At 33.2% G+C, this 22740-nt stretch overlaps 2 protein-coding genes across 2 annotated transcripts; both read right to left on the bottom strand.

The window, feature by feature from the left end:
* LOC126772587 (uncharacterized) lies at nt 1–993 on the bottom strand. The gene has a single exon (XM_050492990.1). It carries the CDS (start codon nt 991–993, stop codon nt 1–3), a length of 993 nt encoding a protein of 330 aa, XP_050348947.1.
* Nucleotides 994–8026: 7033 nt separating this feature from the next.
* On the bottom strand, nt 8027–13521 carry LOC126772586 (uncharacterized). The gene is made up of 9 exons (XM_050492989.1): nt 13294–13521; nt 12478–12641; nt 11422–11615; nt 10478–10702; nt 9935–10106; nt 9683–9857; nt 8612–9272; nt 8419–8534; nt 8027–8161 (listed from the first exon to the last, which is right to left on the bottom strand). The coding sequence occupies exons 1-9, from the start codon at nt 13519–13521 to the stop codon at nt 8027–8029; spliced, it is 2070 nt and encodes a 689-aa protein (XP_050348946.1).
* Nucleotides 13522–22740: the final 9219 nt, after the last annotated feature.

Here is a 22740-nt window from a genome sequence, read left to right as displayed (position 1 = left end):
TTATGAAATTTTTTTTAAAGATTCCTCAGATGTAATGTGGAGTACCGGCGAGTTATCTGTTCTTCGTACCATAATCGTGCAATTCCGGACCCAACAATAGACATAACCTTTTTCCTTAGAAAGACGTTTGGCTTCTCTCAATAATGCTTTGTTACGCGTGGAGAGGTGATCATTAACATATATTTGATTTTGCACCCCTGGAAATCCAATGTCAGACGCCTTGATGCTTCCTAATTTGCGAAGTGATGACAAGAAATCATCCTTTTTATATCGAGACTGCATCTTCACAATAATAGGTTTAGGCTTTTTAATGTCTAAATCATTTTTGGTGGCTACTCGAGTAACAAAGTCAATGTCAGTGTCAGGGCACAATTTAAAGTTTGATCTTTCAGCAAGTAATTTAACTATATTTATTAAATTCTCACCCTTTTTTTGAGGTATGCCATTAATCTGTATATTAGAGCGCCGAACCCATTGCTCATTCTTACAGTGGCTTTCCTTTAAGTCCTTGATCAATGTCTTTAAGTAATTAAATTCCGCTTGCAAACTATGGATTTTAGATAATTCGACTTCAAAATTATCTATTCTTTCATTAACACTTTTTACAGATGACTCGATGTTTACAATTCTTTCAGTCCACTTCTTGACCGTATCAGTAACTTTTTTCAATTCCTCAGTTATAAAAGTTTTGAATGACTCGATAGTTGAGCTTAATCTATTAAAACGCTCATCGAAATGAGACATTAAAGAGTTTGCATCAACGTTTAAAATAGAATGCTGTTGAGACGCGGTCAGCTCCTGGGGACTGCTTTGACCAATCTTTTTAGAAATTTTACAATTAGGACACTTCCATTTGGCCTTATTCATTGGCAACATTTTCTTAAAATCACCTTCTGATAATCCAATACATTCGTGATGGAAGTTACCTTGACATCTAACGCATTTAATAGATACTTCAGGTTTTAACATATCCATACATTGTTTACAATCCATTTTGTTTTATAATGTGAGGCAGGTAAACAAAAAGAAACACTGCATAAGTATTACTTTGCTTTATAAAAATGTCACGTCCAAAACGTCGTAAGCGCCGTGTATTCCGTGTCGCTTACGCGTTTTATACAACACACTGGCCACTCCACTAGTTTACACCAATTATTTCGATATTTTCGTTAATTTTAAGTTTTAATGTTTATTATTTTAGTTTTTATCAAGCACATATAAACTTGAGTATCTAATACACTTTAAAATAGTTGTTCACTTCAAAAATATATCTTTTAATTTGTTATAATTAATTAATTAGTACGAATGGGTAGACGACGTATTGTTTTGTCGACGTAAGATTGAGTACTGATTACTTGAACTAATCGAAGAGATTAAGATGATCCTATAGAAAATTTACTATGTTTAACTAGTTTGACAATATGTCAAAACAATGTACAATAGAATACACATGTGTATTCTTCCAACCCGCATTGGAGCAGCGTGGTGGAATAACCTCCAAAACCTTCTCTTCAAAAAGGGAGAGGAGGCCTTTAGCCCAGCAGTGGGACTTTTGCAGGCTGTTACTGTAATGTTTTGTTTTTAGGTATATGAGAAAGAGAAAAAATTCAAAGATCGCTCCTTGGGAATATTCCATGTCAACTGGCACTGTGGAGTAGGGAGTGAGACGCGGACGCGCCGATTGCCCGTGGCCGAAATCGGTCAGGAGGACATCATCACCATCAATTATTTTAACTTCTGTTACGGCGTTTACTGTTTCAGATAGTGTTAAGTCAATTATTTAATTATCTTTTTTTATTGTCTCTGACCTTGTCTACAATGTGTGCTATTAATTTTTTTTATTTCAATAATGAAAAACAAATAATATATTGAAATATATAATAAAGTACATAACTATTTGGTATATTAATAAATACATAAACAGCATACTGTTGATTTATGTTTATATTAATTTAAATAAACAATCGATTATAATATATGTATTGTCTTTTAAATTACATTAAAAAATCTCATTATGTTTGATTTTAAAGAGATTTATGTTCACCTGCTGCCTAATGAAACCTCTTTATAAACTTTTTGTCACAAAGAAACATCCACGTGGGCTTATACCAGTTAATTAATATATATAACTGAAATACGTTTTCAAATAAGCGTAGACTTCAGACTTTTGTAAGCTACCTTTTAATTTTTATAGCATAGTTTTAGTTTTTTTATTAGTTTATTGTTTTCTAATCGATGAAGAAGATACTAAATGGCATATCTGTTCTCTATGGACGTCCCACGAATGTCTTGGACCCAATTTCCGTTTGGTCCACTTATTAAGCGTGATATACCTTTCAATTTAGGATCACTAGTTCAGTCATAGCAAGATTTTGAATGGAATTATAATCAATTCAAAATTATTTATTAACACTACTTTCCGCTCGCGGCTTCGACTGCTCGTGAGAGGGATAAAGGGATAAAATGCTATGTCCTTTCAGGAATCCTTGACAACATGTATGCAAAATTTCACGACGGTCGGTTCAGTAGTTACGACGTGAGAGCGTAACAAATAAATAAACAAAGTCTCTTTCGCATTTACAATATTAGTAAGGATAGAAACATTACACGTTTTATTGATTGTCAAATTAGGGACTACCATTTGATAATAATAACACCATGAATAGACGCTTGAAATAAGGCTAAGATGAATTTGTACAGAACTAGCAAATATATCGCATGATTCAATCGTGATAATATCATATCATTTCTACTGTTTTATGTTTTGTATGTCTTGTGTGTTTTATATTTTTGCTTTTTAGTCAATTCCCTATTTGTATATAATATTTAAATCAAATAAAATAATGATGGTCAGTAGGGGTTAATTCTGTAAAAGCAAATTCGAAACTCATCGTAGAAATTGATCGGTAAATGTCAAAAAGTGATATGCGACATTGACCATAATAATTATTACATTATAGGAATACACGCACCAAAATAGTATATCCACCATAAGCTAGTTTCACGGTTGAGTAATGAAGTGAGTTTTTACAGATTAGCACTTATTATGTGTGTGTGGATCACTCGAACCTTCTGCCGTTGCTTCGACGCCAGAGTCTTGTCGTACCTCTATGCACCACACCCCGTGACGCTATTATCGTTACTCAGGCGCCGACATTTGTTTATATCTCATTATTTTAAAATAGCGTAGTAAAGCTTCAATTTTTGTCGTACGAAATAGCTTTGTCATAAAATAAACGTTTCTAAAAATAAGTGTGATATGATATTTCAAAAGTAAGTTTTATAATAACGAGATAAATATACATTAAAAATCCTTTTTTTTTACCTTTATCGGCGTATGAGAGATTCCTCACAATAGTTTTATCACAATCGAATAAATAGTTTTTTTTTAATTTTAATTTTTTGGTTTGCTAGCGATTTTTATACAAGTATTAAAAGAACACGTAATATAAAATTAAAACTTGAAAAGAGTAATGCAAAATCAGTTAAAAGCAAACACAACTCACTGGAAATAAATTACTGTTCATTACATTAATTGTAATATAGAACTCAATTTATTTAATCAGTATCTTATTATAATTCAGTTAAGAAAAATAAGACAGCTGTTAACAACCGAATGCAAGAACTTATAAATTAAATAATAAAAGTGGAATTGCGTAACTTAATTACTGGTTTAAAGGGAACAAAAATACGTAAATAGATAACATATATCATTAATAACATAATCATTTTGTTACATAAAAAAGGGGAACGGGACTGTTACTCCTTAAAATAGATAACTTAATAACGAGCGAGCGAGGAGTACAATACAACACTAACGATACGAATTGATACGAATTTAATAGTACAAACATATTTGTAATAATTACTATGTTGCATCTCTATTATAAATAAAAGAGATGAGAAATAATAATTGGCTGCCTCGTTGGTCTAGTGTTTAGATATAAGGAACTGACCCGGAAGTCCTGGGATCAATTCCCAGGTCGGGTCAATAAAAAGTTGTTGGGATTTTCTATAAGAAATTTCTCAGCAGCAGCCCGATCTGGAAAACTTTCGGTCTGGAAGTTGGATATGTGTACACTCCCGTGCCTCGGAAAGCACGTAAAGCCGTTGTTCCTGCGCCTGAACTCTTTCCGGTCGTTACGGATTGCCGTCCCATCGATTATTAGAGTTTGGGAATAGAGAGTGCACTTGAAAACTGTAAACACTTCAATATGTCACATTGAAAACGTTTTTCAAATGAATTGTCTCTTTGATAGTTCAGATAAATCTATACTGATATGATAAATCCGAAAGTAACTTTTCGTCTGTAAGGTTTTCACGGCTAAACCACTTAACCAAATTTGCTGAAATTTTGTATGATGCCACCTGGAACCCAAAGGAAGGACATAGGCTTACTAGGCATACTTTTAATGCCTCTGTCCCCCTAACACGTGGATGAAGCCGCGTTGTAAAACTAGTTTATAAAGCTGTCATAATTAGTATTAATCTCAGCAACATCCGCATGAATTCCGCGTGGCGGAGTGAAATCGGAATCATAAATTCAGCTTGAGGTTGCACAGATGCAAACGGAATTACAATTAACATCTAACACAATACTTTATATTTTGAATTTGCAATTACTAAAAATTTAATATATACATAAAACATATGCATAAAACACAAGTACATAAATAAAATATTTTGATGATTTCCATCAGAGGTAAGCAGGTTTCCTTACGATATTTGATAAGTGATTAATTTATATATTTTTTATATTACCGCTTTCTACTTCATTGTGTGTGCGTGGCGCTTATACCTAGTTGTTTTATATACATATTATTATATTATATTTTATTTATGTATATATCTTTCTCCATACTAGGTTGCTTTTGTATAGAACAACGTTCTATGAAAAACATACATATCATATCATTAAAACGCAAAAAAGATTTTCAATATTACAATGATAATTCTAATTGTGTATCTGATTACAATAATACTTTTCTTTTATATTACAGAAATCATGATCATTACATAGGATTTGATTTAAATTTAGATTATTAATTTTTATTATTTTAGTCAAATTTTAAAATAGTCCCTCCCGATTCCCACCCGACGCAAAGCTGCCCATAATGCAGGCCGCATTTCCGCGTTGTGGCGATGGACAACCTTTGTGCCAAGTGTGACCCGGAGCGACTGTCAAATCCCCTCTCTCTAAGGCGACAGCAAATTTCCCTTATTAAACTGAGGGCATTCGACCCCAACATCCCGACGTCTCAACCGCTAGTGGCACAAATAAATATTTTTTTAAAAAGGGGGCATACTTCTCCCGTTTCCTTGCTGCTGCACTCTCAGCAGCCGCCCCAGCCGTCCGTGTTGTGTGGGCCAGGTGAGAGGCCGCGAAGGTATTGACACAGGTAGCATCCCATATCAAACTTCTTCCCCTTTGCCATGGGACCAGTGTCAAGCCATCCGGTCTCTTGCCATTGGAGCGACTGAGACCTGGTGGTTCCAGGACGCATGGGACATTCGCCGAAACCAAGGCTCTCCGGACAATGTCGTTTAGAGCGTGGTGTCGGGGAAATCTCCCCGAGCATTGTCCGCAACTCAATGCGTGATGACTGTTGGCATCCACCATGGATCCGCAGATGCATCGGTGTGGTTGACAAACATCGCAGCCAAGGCGGAGAGCCACAGCCACACGCAAAGAGTCACTGTCGAGAAGAGTCCCAAAGTAGGGGGAAGGCAAAGCCTGCAACCAAGCTCCAGACTCCGCCCTCTACACCGCTCTGAGTCTGGCCAAATCCGCTCCCCCAACCGCACTGACAAGTTGGTCGAGCTCAGACTTGTACCCCACATCGTTCCAAGAACGCTGCCTTTCTGGAAATCTAGGAAGGGGTGCATTCGGGAAGAGCGTCTCCCACTTCGCTACTCCCTCAGCAGCAAAAGGTATGATAGTCCTGCCTCCATCGGACGATAAAATTTTAGAGACCAGACTAACAACCCCATGTGCCGATGCGAGAAAGGCAGGCAGACACACATCCCTCACTCGTCGCACACCTAGGCAGACCAGACCGTACAGGCAAAGAGACTTGGCTCCACTGAGTTTCATTCAATGACACATTCAAAATACTTTCCACCGTACACTTTAAGGAGCTATCAAAGGAAGATATATCTTGAGGGAACAACCAGACAGGAGACGTCCTTAAAAGATAGGTAATCTTTGGTACCGCAAAACACATTCTCAACAGAACCAAGGCTACATGCGCAGAGATCCCAGTGAGACGGTTCTGAGCAAGTAAAAGAAGACGTCTCCCGACTTCAATAGCTTCGGGAACAGCCTCCGGCAAAATAGGTGAACCCAGAAGATTAAAGGTTTCACGAGACAGCTCCTTGAGGCCAGGTAGAATGGAAGAGAAAAGGGAGAATTTATTAAAGGGGCCGGCTCCACATTGAAAAAACTCGCACTTATCCGAGTTAATCTCTAACCCTAAGTCTTTAAAGAGGGGAATCAAAGTAAGGATATCTTGTCTCACGTCTTCTGGCTTTCCCCCAATAGTGCCATCATCTAGGTACCATATATTAAGAGGAGATTTTAAGGACAAGATTGCCTTATGGATTGCAAGGCTGAAAGTAAGTGGTCCAAGCGGATCCCCCTGCTGTGCACCAACTTGGGAAAGTATTAGGGAATTCTCGAAGAAGAGCTTAGAAGGGAACTGATAGACCTGTTGAAGAAATGGATAAAGAGAAGGAATGTTTCTACTGACCTCATCAAGGAGTACGTCCCTTTCCACTGAGTTGAACGCGTTCTTAAGATCTAATTTTATCACTACACAATCTGCGTTCCCTGGCTCTGTTACAAATGTACGTGTTGCGTGTATTGCTCCCTCCCACCCCATTTGGGTTCCGAACCCCAACTATAATCAAAGTAGATAAGATATATATGTATTTATTTTACTCGAAAATAATTTATTGTTTTTCTTCAATTTTGAATTCTTTTATTAATCATCAAATTCGATATTTCTGTCGTCCTGTGAAAAGTGTATTGAATTGGTGGTTGCTAAATTAATAAATTAATTTAAATTATATCTGTGTGTTGTATAGTTTCAGTGTTATATTAAAATAAAGCAGTCATGGCTGCTTTCAGGAAACAGGAAAGCTTCCAGCGCTATGGAATTACTGGCAAAGTTCAGCCATTTTAATGAGCGATTTCACATTTTACGCTAGTTTTTAGTCAGTAATTACTCTTAACAAGAAACTCGCGGCGTGGCCAGTTAGTCAGAAAGTGTTGATGTTTGAAACTGTTGCAAATTATGCGCCTTGAAGTTACGCGGTTTTTTTTCCGATTTTTTAAACATGCTCTGCCCTTTAGAAAATAGTTCCGGTATTATGTTACGTTAACGAGCAGAAAATTAAGTTTAAACGCTAATATATTGCGAAACATTTGAGTTTTTAAGACATAGTGCTTGCATGTGAAAATCATTTATGCTACTTATAATGTAATTAATAATTTGGAGAAGATTGCTTTTATTTATTTAGAGGAGAGTTTTTGTTTTATATAATATATTGTAGATATAGTTATACTATTAATGTTAATGACAATATTCTTCGCACCGATTTCGACCGCGACGATCATTTTCAACTGCATAGAGAGTTATGGTGCAGAAGATTGTGCACAAACACAAGTGCATTCTCTTGTTCATACCCCGCTGCCGTCATCCTATAGGACGGCAATTCGAGACGATTGTTGAGATTTCAGGGGCATGATCCAACTTTACTTGCATTTCAAGGCACAGGAATCCCAACTCCAAGCAGCTACTAAGAATTTATTGACATTCAATCATCAAATCTAATACTTTTGCATTGGTGGTACTTTGCCAAAGAGATGAATAATGTTTCTTAAGGTGCTAATGTGTGGTGCCTTACTACTAGGTGTTTATCGGTCTACCTACCTAGTTTATATAAGAAAACAAATAGAAAAAGCGCATACGTATTTATTTACAAATATAATTATATATTTATGAATTCTTAAGTTTGTCATTCATCATTTTGATCTGTGATGTAACGGCTTACATAGCTCAAGTCTAAAACTGTTTAGTTCTTCGCTGGTCGGCATTTCGTTTTTAAAAGGTATTACTTTAATTTTACTTGCAACTAGCCGAACAATTTTCACCAATGCCTGTTAATATTATATATATATATATATATATATATATATATATATATATAATAGGATTTATCATCATCGTCATCATCTACAACCTTTTTTATCACAGTGAACCCGTAATCTTCGGTTAAGGTTTCTGTGTTCTAACCACTGGGCTACCTTGGTCCATGACATACGACTTTTTAATTTAGTTGTCTCTTCACGATGTTTCATATCAATCAATTTTTTACAAAAGAGTAAATTATGTATTATATTAAAAACACACTCACGGATTTAGCAGGTAATGGTAAAGCAGGCTTCACATATGCTTGCGGACACTTTAGAAGAGTGTTTAACGGGATCACCATTTTTAGCATATCAAATGGAGTGACAGCTGATATCATTTCTAATGATAAACAAAACACATTTTATAGTACAAATAGTGAATTTATGTATCTATTCCCAAAGAAAATAATACTTTACCAGGATAAATTCTATCTAAATATTGTTCTGAACATGAAAACACAGGCTTAATAATGGGATAAAAACGACTTGTTACATCCCATATTCTTGAAATCGGTCCGTTTTTCTCTCCTTCGACATAGAAAATGACCATATCACCGGTGTCTATAGCAAATCCTGTCAGTATATTAGCTATATCGTCTGTATTGTGAATTTTTTCACTGACTTCTATTATCTCATCTAAGATAACTTTAATTGCATCTGGATCACGAGTAGAACAATACATCCTTGAATAACTAGGAACGAATTCTCGTGGTGTACATCCAACTAATCCTAAAGATACATCCATTGTCATATGAGCATCCAAGATTACTGATGGCTGAATTAAAATATCTGGTACTTCAGTTATTCTTACAGCGTTTATATCGTTTGTAGAAGTATACATACGACCAAGCTTATTTCTTGAAATTTGAGGTGGATAGAGAGAAAAATCTCCTGATATAATAGTACTATTTCTTTTCGAAATTGCGCTGGCATCTATTTTTGTAACAGCGATTAGTATATCTTCGTCATTGCTGGTGATATTAGATGGTAATTTAATATCGAAATTACGATCATTTTTATCGTTTCCAAAAAGTTTTTCATAGTTATATACTAGATCAGGATTTCTCAATCCACGAAGCTGAAATAAATTTATTTATTAAGATACATTTATTACAAACGCCACTACTGTCTCGGTCTCCTCGTCCATGTCGATTTAGACATGAAATTGGAAAGATGGTAGAAATACACAAGTATAATAACTATACACATATATTAATTTATAATTATTAACAGCTCATAAATGTCCCCTTTCTGGCTGATAGCTTCTGTCTTCTTAAGGAAAAGTTTGGAGCTTATTCCATTGCGCTGTTATATTGTGTCGGAAACGTAGGTTTTCTTTACCAATCAAGAAAAACGATGCTTGTCCGGATGTTTACTTCGGTCATATCCATGTTTTCTATTAGTAAATAGAAAAGCACCCATCCATACATACATAAGTACAGCTCGGATCCTTATAATTTGTTATTATAGATATACATATATATGAACCTGAATTTCGAATGGATTATCTAAAAACGTCGCTGTGACTTCAGAAGCCTTTGCAAGTTGTAGAGGAACAATATGATGATCATTAAAATCAATAGTTTGTGCTGATTTTATATTTAGTTTTTCTGAATCATGTTCTTCACCATTTAACTTCCATCTTGTATATATTTGTGTTATTCTATTAAAATATTCAAATTATATTTTATAAATATTAAAAATTCTATAGATATTAAAGGGTAGGGTTTAAAAATTTACCTTGCCTTTTTAAATTTTACTAATGGTGCATCATATAAGGGTCCAATGTTAACAAATATGATCGGTAAATCATCGTAAGCTGGGAGATTATTGGTACTGATTAATACTATAATATCACTTTGATCCTGTGGACGTTCACCAGAATATCCAAAAGTGGAAATTTTTCCAGTACCTAATAACAGTAATTATTTATTAGAGAATGACTATGAAAATCGTCCTATATGTTACAAAATACTCAACTATTCTCATACGTTTGATCTAGGTACCTATGAAATTTTATTGAAAAAATTGATGCTTTATTACTTTTAAATATTCGTTAAGTTCTTATTAAAAAGGCACTTCTTAGGCTTATTATAGACTCAAGTAGTCCTTTGACGTACTTGAAACCACCCACGGGGGCGGCTTGACTAAAATAATTAAGATTCTTTAAAGATTATAATAATATTGGTATTATCGATTCTGATATATTGGTTGTTGTAAATGAAATATATATATATATTTTTTTTATTAAAAAACATCTTCACTAAATTCAATGACAATAACCAGCCATAATCGCGTCTCCTGATAAACTTATCATAAATTTTTCTTTTTGTACGTCGACTACTTTCTTTTTTTCTTTTTCCTTTTCCTTGGCTATTTTAGATTCTCTTCTATTTTTCGACTTTATCAACTCATCTGATTCTACTGCTACGTCTTCTTTTATTAGTAAATTATTTTTTAAAATAATTTCTTTTACTTTAAATAAAACAGCGTCTTGATGTCTTTTATCTGAAAAAGTTATAAAGCAAAAAGTAAAGTAACAGCCTTTAAATGATATGGATATATACAGGGTTACATTCGTTTATCGTTTGGTTTAAGAGCTTATTCCAACAGGCAGCTTCAATGGCTGTTAGTGGTGGATAATAATGTAGCAGATTTTCATCCAAAACACGAAGGCGATTAAGTTTATGCTAATAACATAAAAATGTGTTGGAGTTCCCATTTACTTTGTCTAACCAAACAAATTGTAAATAAGTCGGTAGATGGAAAAAAGTTTCGTTATCATAAACACACTAATACCGACAATAGTCTATTCTTCTATATTAAGATGTAATACATTTTAGCATGTCAGTTTTAAAATTGCATAATGAGTTTGAACCCATTGAATAATTGCAATGTATCCATAAGTTAAGGACACTTAATGTTGGGAAGGGCCAAGGATGCGTTATATTAACACGATCCCGCAGCCTTTCCGATCCGTGCCGGCTATCGCAGTAGTTTTAATGGGCAAGAACCATAACCCGGTCCCCCCTTAAGGGTACCGCTTGAAGGTATCTACGCCGTAAAACAAAAATAACACTAAATGTATTTTCTAATTTTATTAGGTGTGCAATAAAGTATTTCAAGTATGAAAATCAAGCATATTAGTAATAATTATTATGTGTAAGAGATATATGTATAGATAGATTTGTTTCTATTATAGTTGAATAAATAATTATTAAGCAAACCTGTAACATTAGATGGTGTGTTAAAAGTTCCATCTAAATATGAAGATGGTATATGGCCTTCAATGACGTGCCAAATCATGTCTTGGATATTTTTTTCAAATGTTTCTTCCGCTTCCAATACTGGAGCAAAATAACGTTGATCCCCAAATTTTAATGACGGAAGAAATGCTTCAATATTCTTATCGTTCTTAGCACTAAACGAAACATATTCGTTTTCAGAAATTTTCCGATTAGAGTGAAATTTTGTTTCATTATTTCGTATTCTATTCGCTAACGCATCGTTTAACCAATTATGTTAAAATTTTATATAGTTGTTGGCATATGCGTAAATATTTATAATTTAATAGTTAATATAAAACAAATCGGCGCGAGGGTCGAATATTACTTTACCCATTAATTTAAGTAAGTAATGCAACTTATGCTGGGCAATATCTAGCTTCTAATGAAATGTACTTATTGTTATGTATATGTTTATTATATTTAAGGAACGTTTCGTTTTGGTTACGGATTGCTTACGGAGAGTAGAATATTACATACATTTAATTACTCGTTAATTAAAAACGATTACTGAAGTATAGTAGCGATTCGTTTAATATTATTATTCGCCAAGACACCGTAAAATTCAACGTAATGATGACTCGAGTGTTATATGAATAAAATATCGAGAATTTCTACATCAAAATATCTTAAGACTTAAATACACCATATACATCAGTGAATAAAGTCGTAAAAATTATATATTATTTTATAATTAAATGATTATACATTAAAGAACTTTAATACTTAAATATGCATATTAAAATTATAGTCTAATATATAAAAATGAATGTTCGTATATATATTCTGTATAAGATTATAAGACTTCGACCACTTGATGATTGGTGTTATGTTTGGTATATATATGTCTTTCTACAATCCATCAATACACTAAAATTCACTTTGGTTTGACTTGTCAATTGGCATAAATTTGACCACGGGCAGTATTTTAACCCAAGTCGTATTTAATAAATTGAAAATTATAACTCATTATATAAATAAAATAATACTTGAACATACTTATTACTAAGAGCGTTAAGTCCCATAGCACAATTAATAACAACCGAGTGATTCATTAAATCGAGTACTCTGACTGGGAAAGCGTGTCGAATCGAAAATGCGAACCAACGCCTCTCCAAAAACTGCCACGTCCGTACATAGCCGTATTGTCCTCCACACCAAATCTGTAATATTAGTATATATTTATTTATTATTTCCAGGCATCAAGGTCCATACATATATATATATATATATATATATATATTATATATTGTAATAATGTCCTCCAGACCGATTTCGGTTACGGCGGCCAATCTCAAGAGAGTTTAGTCAACTGCGCAGGAGATAAGTGTGTGCGCAAACACAGATGCACTCTCTATTCCCTAGTTCTCATAATCTGATAGAACACCAATCCAACATGACTGGAAAGAGTTCAGGCGTAAGACCAACGGCTTTACGTGCTTTCCGACTCCGGGCTGCTACTGAGAAATTTCTGACTTACATCTAGTCACTAGACCAACGGGCAGTCGTATTATACTCTAGTATATATTAACATACATATTAAAAAGTTCTTAAAATTAATCACATTTGGTGCGAGTTTATGCTTTCGTTAAACAATTCCTGTCGGCCAAAAGTCGGCCTTGAAGTATAACAGTTCGTCATGCTGTGCTGGTCAAATTTCTCTCTGGAATTACCTACGTGGCGGTTGATTTATGACATAAATTTGACTCATTTCAATTTAGTTTTACTCCGGTTAATATCCAGTTCACTTAAGATTTGCAGACGTCACAAGAATTTAAAAAATCTCGATATAACCTCGACAGTGTGAATTCTTACCTTAGCAACATGAGGCCATATTAATACGTCTAAATCAAAAGTTTGTTCTGGGTAAAGTTGGTATTGTAACTTTATAGCTTGATGGCACGGGCCGAGATCCAACCATCCTTCATTACAGTCGTGCCAGACGTCCATACCAAGAATTTCAATAGCAAATGTTAGTGTGAATGTGCTTTTAGAAAACATTGTTAAGTCAATGACCTTTCTGTTTTGTATACTCTTGCTCATGATGCGATTGAATTATTAAAAAGTAATGTGTAAAATATTAACATAATCTATGATATACAGTTATTTGAAGGATACAAACAGAAATGACATTTAGCTTTATGGATAATATCATTGACGTGAAAGACGAAAGAGTTTCTATATCGAAAGTTAAAATCTTAGTTCAACTTCGATTTATTCATTATGATTTAAAAAATAAATAAATATTAAGATCATATGAACTCGACTTTAAAAATAACATAAATAAATAAAATAATATAAAAATAACATAAAAAATATTACAATACGAAATTATTTTTATAATAATCAATTTTACGGCTCAGGGAATTATTTCATTCGATTTCAGTTTCTGTTGCAATTTGACACACACTAACACAGTAAAATAAAAGTTTGTAGTCGGAGCTAAGTAATGGCTGATAATATAATATTGTGCTTACCAATTGTAATTATTTAATAAAAAAAATATTTAACGCAAATATAATGACAAAAATAGCATAGACATTGTTTCGTTATATATTAAGAAATAAAACCCAGAATACTTAAACCCCAGAAATACATTAATGTTAAAAAAAAAAGTTTATAAAGTATATTACATATTCATAGTCATACGAAGAAAAGATCACTTTTAACTTGCAAACTTATCTAATGAGCATAACTTCAGAACAATTTTAATTATACATTCACATCTTGAAATGTCTGTTGTGTGGAAAAACGATATTACGAGTCGCAGAATGAGTATAATGTAAAACAATTCTTATGATGATTAAATATAACATAAAATTGACGGTTGCTTCATTTGCTTTCGCGACGTAAGATAATAAATTGACTTGATTGGTTTCAACTATCTTGAACAACGCCGTATTTATTAGTATTTTGTTAACACTAAACTTATATATATTATCAGACAAAATTAAAAGTTTAATGTTATATGAAGATGTAAATTATAAAGCAGTTCGAAAATAGTTTCAAGCATTCAGAATTGATATAATAACTCGTTTTATTACGATTTTAGACGTTTAACTACAAACTGCATTTTGTTTATGAATATGCAAATATTTTGGACTCTGTTTAAATGTTTCGACTAAAACTCCCCTGTGGAACTACAGTTCAACCGTTTAGGCTAATGTATACTTTGATAGTGTTAAATATGTCGCAACTGTTGCCGTACACAGATGAATTTTATGCATATAAATTATATATACACTTAAATATGAGTTTATATTTCGCACGATCACTAACGGATGTAATATAGTATAGTTATTTAATAAGTACCACAGGTGGTAGGACTTTGTGTAAGCCCGGCTGGGAGGTACCACCCATTCATCAAATATTCAACCAAATAACAATAAGTCAAATAGCAATACTCAGTATTGTTAAGTGCCAGTTGGGAGGGTAGATGAGCCGATGAAACTTCAGGCAGAAGGGACATAACATATTAGTTCCCAAGGTTTTATTTTTTATAGTTATAGTTATAATATCCCGTAGATATTGGCGCTGTTAAAAATATTAACCTTTCCTTATTAATTTCCTTACATCGTCAACGCGCCGTCAACTCTTAGTACTTTATTGTTGGTAGGGCATTGTGCAAGCTCATCTGGGTAGATATTTCCACCCACTCACTATACATATATTCTCTTTACTGCCAAAATCGGCAACGAGAACATTATTATCATCGTCTATTATTCTAAGTTAATATTTCTCTAACTTTGTGATTCTCACGTAAGGCTCACATAACATTTTAGTCACGTACTTTTACATTTGGAATACCTAAAAATCTATATAAAATTTCAATTCTAACTTTGCATACTATTCACAATTTTGAGCTTAACTCGATTCCTAATTTCCTATGCGCTTCGGGTAAGTTGCAAATAGTTTTTGGATCGGTTAATAATTTTGTTTTGAGTTGGAAATTGAATGACGTCATTGATTATTATTACGTCATGATTGAGCTCGTTTTAGTTGATGAGGTCGTACTTATTCCATTATCCTGCTAGTATTATAAATGTGAAAGTTCGTATGTCCGTGTGCTTGTTACCCAATCACGCAAAAATGGTTCGGCAGATTTGCGTGACATTTTAAATAGAGATACCTTATAACCTTTTACTTAACATAAAGGCTTACTATGATGCCAACGGCTTCGCCAGCATGCCTTTACCCCGTTACGGGACGCCAAGCAGACGTAATATACAGAAATTTATGGTTATTGAAAAAATATATAATTAAAGAAAACCAATAAAGTAATAAAAACATTAGTGTCATAAATAAAATAAATATCTTATACAGGTAAATTCTACAACACGTGTTGGTGACATAAATTGAACACATTTCAATTCAGTTGTGTTTCCGGTTAATATCCAATGTTATTCCTTTATGAGTTTTATAAAAATATATTTTTTTTCTTATAAATATAAATAATATATAGGAACAAAGTATATAGTAAACGAGCCACTTATATAAAATGGAGTAAATAGCGATGGTGCAGAGAAGCATGATGACATAAGAGAGTATGCAGTTTGCCATCACGGCAAGCGAGTCGGTGTTACGATTAGTTGGACATAATAGTATTATACATGTAATGTATAAGAATTCAAGCTGTCTGTTTGTTAACTGCATCACGACTAAACCACTGCATCGATCACAATTAAATTTGATATGCAGATAGCGTGGGACCTGGGACATAGGTGTATCAATTACTGGATCTACCGGACAACTCAAGGTAATACCAAATAAATATTGAGAAGGAATTAGTCTTTTAAATATTAGTAATTTTAGAGCTAAAGATTTTAGTTGACAAGACCTTCGTTTTAGTTGTAAGTTGTAACGATTTTGATACTTTCGAAGTTAGGGTATCAAGTGTATCTTCAATGTTGTCAAAATGTTGATTGTATTAAGAAATTTAATATCAAGTGAACAGCGTTCTATCTTTAGAAGCAATCTCACCCCTAATATTTTGCTTTTGTTTGTGTTAACGCTACGCCAGCACCGATCCTGGAACAAATTTACAAGAGCATCCGTTCTATCTCAATCAATTGTAAGACAAAATGTATATGACAGTAATCGAAGAACAAATTGTTTTGGGCATTTTATAACACACATCGGATTTTACTGGTTTCTTTCTAGTTATACATTTCCTTAAAATTACCCTTTAGAAAAGTAAAACGACGTACAAGATTTATTCCATATAAGTACCTTTTGTCCAATATTATGTCTATATATTATTTATTTAATTATTTTTTTATATCACAAAATGTAAATTCGATCATAATTATAAGCTTTTACTCATTTATCTGGTATGTGCGGTTTATTTATTCAAGCTTACATACGTAAGCACGAATAAATTAACTGATTTTTTTGGCTAATGATATTATACATACTATATTATTATTGTTGTTTTGAAACAGGATTATATATTAATAACTTTAATTAACCTTCCACTTTTCAAGTTTTGTGTTCAAATTTCCATAATCGTACACTTTCACAAACTAACTTCGTAAACAAAGGTTTGGCAAGTTTCCGTTAAAGCAGTGGCTTTTAGTTATATTGCCTCAACCAAAACGATCTTTGAATGCAAATGAAAGCTAGGAACGATTTCCCTTATTACCTAGTTGGTATTTTATTACAAACGATTCGGTTATATTTAGTACGAGCAAACAACGTCCCGGTGTAAAGTAATTATGACATTTAAAAAATTTGTAAATAATAATAATAATATCCTGGGACATTTTTCACACACGGCCATCTGATCCCAAATTAAGCTTGTACAAAGCTTGTGTTATGGAAACCAGACAACTGATATACTACATATACTATTTTTCTTTTGTAAATATATACTTATATAGATAATAGTAAATAGAAAAACGTCAAAACTTTCATATTTTTCTCTGCATTGTATAATGTTCTCTATAAATAGCTAGCTTTCACCCACGGCTTTGCTTACGTATAAGGAGCAAGAGTATAGGTTATCCTTATTCCAAATTACTTACCAATCTATCTCGCCGTTTTTGCATAATTGAATAACAAATATACACATTTTCACATTTAAATTATTAATAGGATTTTATTGTGTAGACAAAATATGACCTTGCATATTTCGAGTTTAACGGTGAAAGAAAATATCGTAAGGGAACCTTCATAGTTATGTTGAAGTAAATTTTTATACATGTATCCAAAAACCTTCATTGGAGAGCGTAGTGACATAAGCTTCCAACCTTCTTCAGAAGAAAGAAGGCATTTCCCCAGATGTGGGACATTTACAGGCTGCTACTTCGATTTAAAAACGTAAAACGTCTGCTGGTGTAATTCCTTCATAACGCCAAGAAAAAGTATTATTGCAATGTCACAGTTGCACAACATAAGTTATATTTGTATTAAAAATGCTAAATAGTTATTTTTTTCTCGGTTTCTCCTTCTTTAACGCAGCTTTAATTCAACGGATCGCTGTGATTTTTTGGATAAGGATAATTTATGGCCTGGAGAGTGACATAGGCTTTTTATCCCCGGAAATCCCACAGTTGCTGTGGGGCGATTACAGAATTATTTTATAATTATCGTTTCATGCTATAAAGTCTTAAAAGATTTCATTGAAATTCGATCTTGGATTTAGAAATGTTATGCTTTTTATTCTGAAAAAATGTGCGGTTTCTTGACTATGCTTGACTTGACAGCTATTTAGGATAATTATGTAAAGATTGTTATAAAATTTGTTGGAGTGCATAGTTCCCGAGATGTTGACTTGGCTCAAACATCATTATCAGTTAAATTGTAATGCGTCTTTTAAGATTTCAAAATCTCTATAAAACTATTTCATCTAGAAAAAATTCAAATGAATATTTTTTTAAATATTTTCAAAACTTCAGAGCTCAAAGTAAATGTAACCGATATAGGATCTTTTTTTAAAAAAGTACTGGTCTTGGCTTAATTTAAACAAGCTGACTTTTTGTTCCTATTAGCGGTCGCGTGGCGTCGTAATGAACGCCTTTAGAAGGGGACATTATGGACAGAATTAAAGTTGTAAATTAGAATTTTAGTAGCGCAAGCTAGCTTATACAATTTAGGCCTTAGTACTCGTCAACTGGGTCCAGAATTATCCAATGTGGACTTCAACTTCGTAAAATGCAAATTAAATTTAGATTTCATGCTTGTAAATTCAGATTTTTTTATGACATTTATCTGGCGAAAATAAGCAGGGCATTGGTATTAAAATTAACTAAAATATTTAAATGGCTTGTGTTTAAATATTATATAGACACTGGTCGTTTCAGGAATACACCCATGGGTGGCAAAGTATATTTTGGCATCTTTAGTTATATCAATAATAAACAGCAATAAGAAATTTGTAGTAGAGATCACGCCTTGGAAAACGTAGCGTGCTCGGCTTCCAACAGTGGGGTGACGTATCGCCAAGTGGCTGGCAGCTATTGAAAATTACGAGCTGAAAATCGAGTTCATTGGCATGCCATTGAGAGGCCTATGTACAGCATTGGACGACGAAGGGTTGATAATAATGATAAAGAAATTTAAGAAGAGACTTTAAAAAGGTACAAAGAAGTTGAAAGTCACAGGAACAAAACACTAAAGATTTATATGATTCTCAATCAATTTGCTGAGTTATATTTTTGTCAATTATTAGCAGAACTCTCAGAGCGATTGTCAATGTTATCATAAATTACATTTGTATGACCGTTAAAGGTTAATAAAAAGTAAGCCAGCCAAAACAAATCATGTATCGTTACTGAAACAACTTTAAATGGTTCTTTTTAATGTTTTTTATTATTGTTATATTTGTAAAATGCATAAATGTGCTTAACGTTAAATGCCATTTGTATTGGAGCCACCAGAAGTCAAACGCAGCCTTTAAGGGTCCGTTCACACAGACCGGCTCGGAGAGCATCGGCCTGCTTTTTTCTTTTCACACAGACCGGGTCGTATACGCTTGGAATTGGCCGGAGCGGAGCCGCCAACTATTTCACATCGACCGGCTGGAAGAGATCTGAAAGCGGGTGCGAGCGAGAAAGAGCACGCAAGCGGAGCCGGTCGGCTCCTTTTATTACTTCACACGAAGCGCGTTCAGGCATTTTTAATGACAAAAAAGGTGCAAATGCAAAAATAAACTTTACTACAATCACTCAAAACACTGTTTCCAACGTGATAAAAATCTGCTCTCCTCTCCGAGCCGGTCTGTGTGAACGGACCCTAAAGCGGTTCTTTATTACATCCCGCGAAGTTTAAAAGGAAACAAAGAAGATTGTAAGGAAACGAAACGAGAGAAATCTCTTTCGTAAATTTTCCTATCTTTTTCAACAGTGTCTGTTTAATTTGTTGGAATTTGCTGATGCAAATAAGCCAATTGTTTGGCTAATTGGAAGACGTATTACATAAAAGAGAAGTTAATTTGTGAAAACAAATTCTCTTTCATCCATAATTGGGGTGATTCAATAATTTTGGATGAGACGTAGATAACAGATCTGTCCCATAATTGAATAATACCATTTCAGTTGTGAATAAAGCGTATGATATAGTGAGTAATGTGGGAACTACGATATGGTATACATATTTTCTATTATGAATCAAAATTAAATACAATCATATTGATGGTAGTAAATAATATGGTAATGATTTTTTTCAATTCTTGTATAAAGTTACCTTATATGTTAAGAAAGTTCATTCTTGGAAAAAGTAATAAAATACACAGTATACGAAGCATTTAACGTCCGAGTATATTTATCTAAGTCAAACTTCTTTTTAAGTGTAACGTTTCGACGGAAAAAGTTTCACCATCGTCATGTACCGAGTTGAACATGGCTTATCTTTTTTGTTGTTATAAGATCAAAATCAGTAATTATTAGCTTATCGCTTCGAAAATTAAACTGAATTGTGTTTATAGTTCTGATGAGTATTTCTTGCACTATGAAACATTCAAGCATCAATTGACACTTTTTGAGTAATCGTTTCGTTGTTTTTTTTTAAACAGTAAATTATTAAAAACTGATAACTTAAAATCTTAATATTATATTCGCTTAATATACAAGTGCTATAATTCGGGCCTAGTAAGTATAGCTTACTAAGAACAATAATTACATTTACAATTCAAAACAAAAATAGTTGATTTCGAAATCCACATTTTTTTTGGTCAGGCTTAATCATAGTCATCTTGGCATATGTTATTGTTTCATCTTATTTGTATGAATAATTTAGAAACGCATAGAGGATACTCTTACAAGCTAAATTAAGCTTCAATAGCCCAATGGTTTTCGGGCCGCCTAGCGTTGTAGAAGTAGCAGATTTGATCTTGACCCTTGAGTTAATTGGAGTTGTAAATACGGTATTAGTAATTTCCTATCTAACATTATTTTTATAAAAAAAATATTATTTTTTTATTTATTGTGAAGCTGATATTAAGGGAAGAAAGGAAATATACAACGGATGCAATTTCGCCGCATATTGTGTATATAACCCAAATTGGAAGCGTCATGGTCACGTATATTTCAAGCCGTGACAGCTTCTTACTAGTATCCACTGGTTCCATCTTGAGTTTAATTTTGGTGCTGGTTATAATACTGTTTACTATACTAAATGTGAGTATTATACGTTTTGGTATATTTATCTAATAATATTGTTTTTTACGAGTTGGTAACACAAATGTTACCATTTTCCTTCAATTGATACTAGTTTTGGGGATATAGGTACATCGTAATACTAGATTTCACATTTAATGTAACTTAAATATACCAATCACAAGTACCAGTTATTAAATGCTAGGTACAAAATCACGTTATTATATGTTTTTAATGAACTTTATTGTACCATCTCTATTGTACCATCGTATTGTGTTTTCTCATCGTATAATAAGGCAGACAAACTGACTGAAAAGTACCGCTATTGTATCAATAGCAATAATGTTTAATAGTTCTGTTATTTTATGAGTTTATTTTGACGATAGTATTAATCACAGGCACTGGTATGGGTGAAATGTTGTAACATTGACAAACTGCTGTGTTTTGTTTTACCCATTATTTTTATCTGTGACGATAAATACGCCTCAACTATAAACGAGACATAGCTTTAGAAATCTTCAAGATAAGTATAATTCATATCAAATAGTTCTTAATTGAAAAATAACACTTCATTATAATTATTATTAATTATCTTTCCGTGGGACTAATTTCTTAACTGAAATTTTAAGTTCATTATTCAAAACTCATTTCCGAGTCTCTTAGTTAATATATAAAATAAAATACAAATTGTTTGTTTGTTTTAAATAAAGACTTTTAGTAATACATTGTTCACAAGCGATTTACTTAGTGGTAGGGCGCACTTACAACATATTATATCGCCAAGCAACAATATTTAGAATTATTGTGTTTTGGTTTAAAGGGAGTGAGCCAGTGTAACTACAGGCACAAGGAACATAACATCTTAGTTGACGTACTTAAGGCGCGTACGAAACGATTTGCTTTCTCGTTTATGATACGCACCGCTAAGGTCTGGAAATCATTTTCCTCGCCACCTACAGTATCAAGTCAAGAGTGAAGGCATCTTCTAGGCAAGCTCCACCTTAGATTGCATCATTACTTTCCATCAGGTGTGATAACAGTCAATCGTTAGCCTATACATTAAAAAAAAACAACCCTTTGATAAGTTCCTTCCTATTTTAAATTAAAAAAAAAAACTGAATGTAATAATGTCTTTCGTACCGCTATTCATAGCAAGTTGTATACAGCAAAATAATCCGTGCAATTTTAGCATTTAGAATTAAATTTGGCATTGCGTTTCATGTCGGGGTATAAAACGGGGTACAAAGGTTTATTAATTAAGGTTAGTTCTGATTACACCGAAATTGTCCAAAAAGATTAAGCACCTTGTATACCATTTGTGTGCTTAATATAAAGTTAAATATGCTTCTATGGACTTGTTGTTGTTAAATGATGTTCGTGTAAACTAAAATATTACAATGTTTTGTTGTATAATACCTGTCTCTATTTACGTTTTACTGTGTGTTTGTTTGAAGGATATGGTTTCAGAAACCATATCGATTATAATTGATAAGAAGCCAAAATATTGACTTCCCTGTTTCTAAAATAAGAAATTGACGAATTTCCATACAAATTTTCATCCCCATTTAACTTCCTTAGAGAATTTTGAAAAACATTTCTAATTGCTTGTTTACGTTTCGTAAGAAATTACTGTGACAATTTTAAGTCGATATGGGCTGTGCATGGTGTG

This window comes from Nymphalis io, chromosome 12, assembly GCF_905147045.1.
Source record: "Nymphalis io chromosome 12, ilAglIoxx1.1, whole genome shotgun sequence".
In the NCBI taxonomy this organism is placed as follows: Eukaryota; Metazoa; Arthropoda; class Insecta; order Lepidoptera; family Nymphalidae; genus Nymphalis; species Nymphalis io.
This window is presented reverse-complemented; position numbering and strand designations above follow the sequence as displayed.

What these genes read in the sequence shown, in the direction of transcription:
- LOC126772587 (XM_050492990.1), bottom strand. Translation starts at nt 993, where the DNA reads ATGGATTGTAAACAATGTATGGATATGTTAAAACCTGAAGTATCTATT.
- LOC126772586 (XM_050492989.1), bottom strand. Translation starts at nt 13,521, where the DNA reads ATGAGCAAGAGTATACAAAACAGAAAGGTCATTGACTTAACAATGTTT. An exon ending in TATGGCCTCATGTTGCTAAG is followed by an intron (nt 12,642 to 13,293) that starts GTAAGAATTCAC and finishes CTAATATTACAG; the next exon opens with ATTTGGTGTGGAGGACAATA. An exon ending in GTAAAATTTAAAAAGGCAAG is followed by an intron (nt 9,858 to 9,934) that starts GTAAATTTTTAA and finishes ATATTTTAATAG; the next exon opens with AATAACACAAATATATACAA.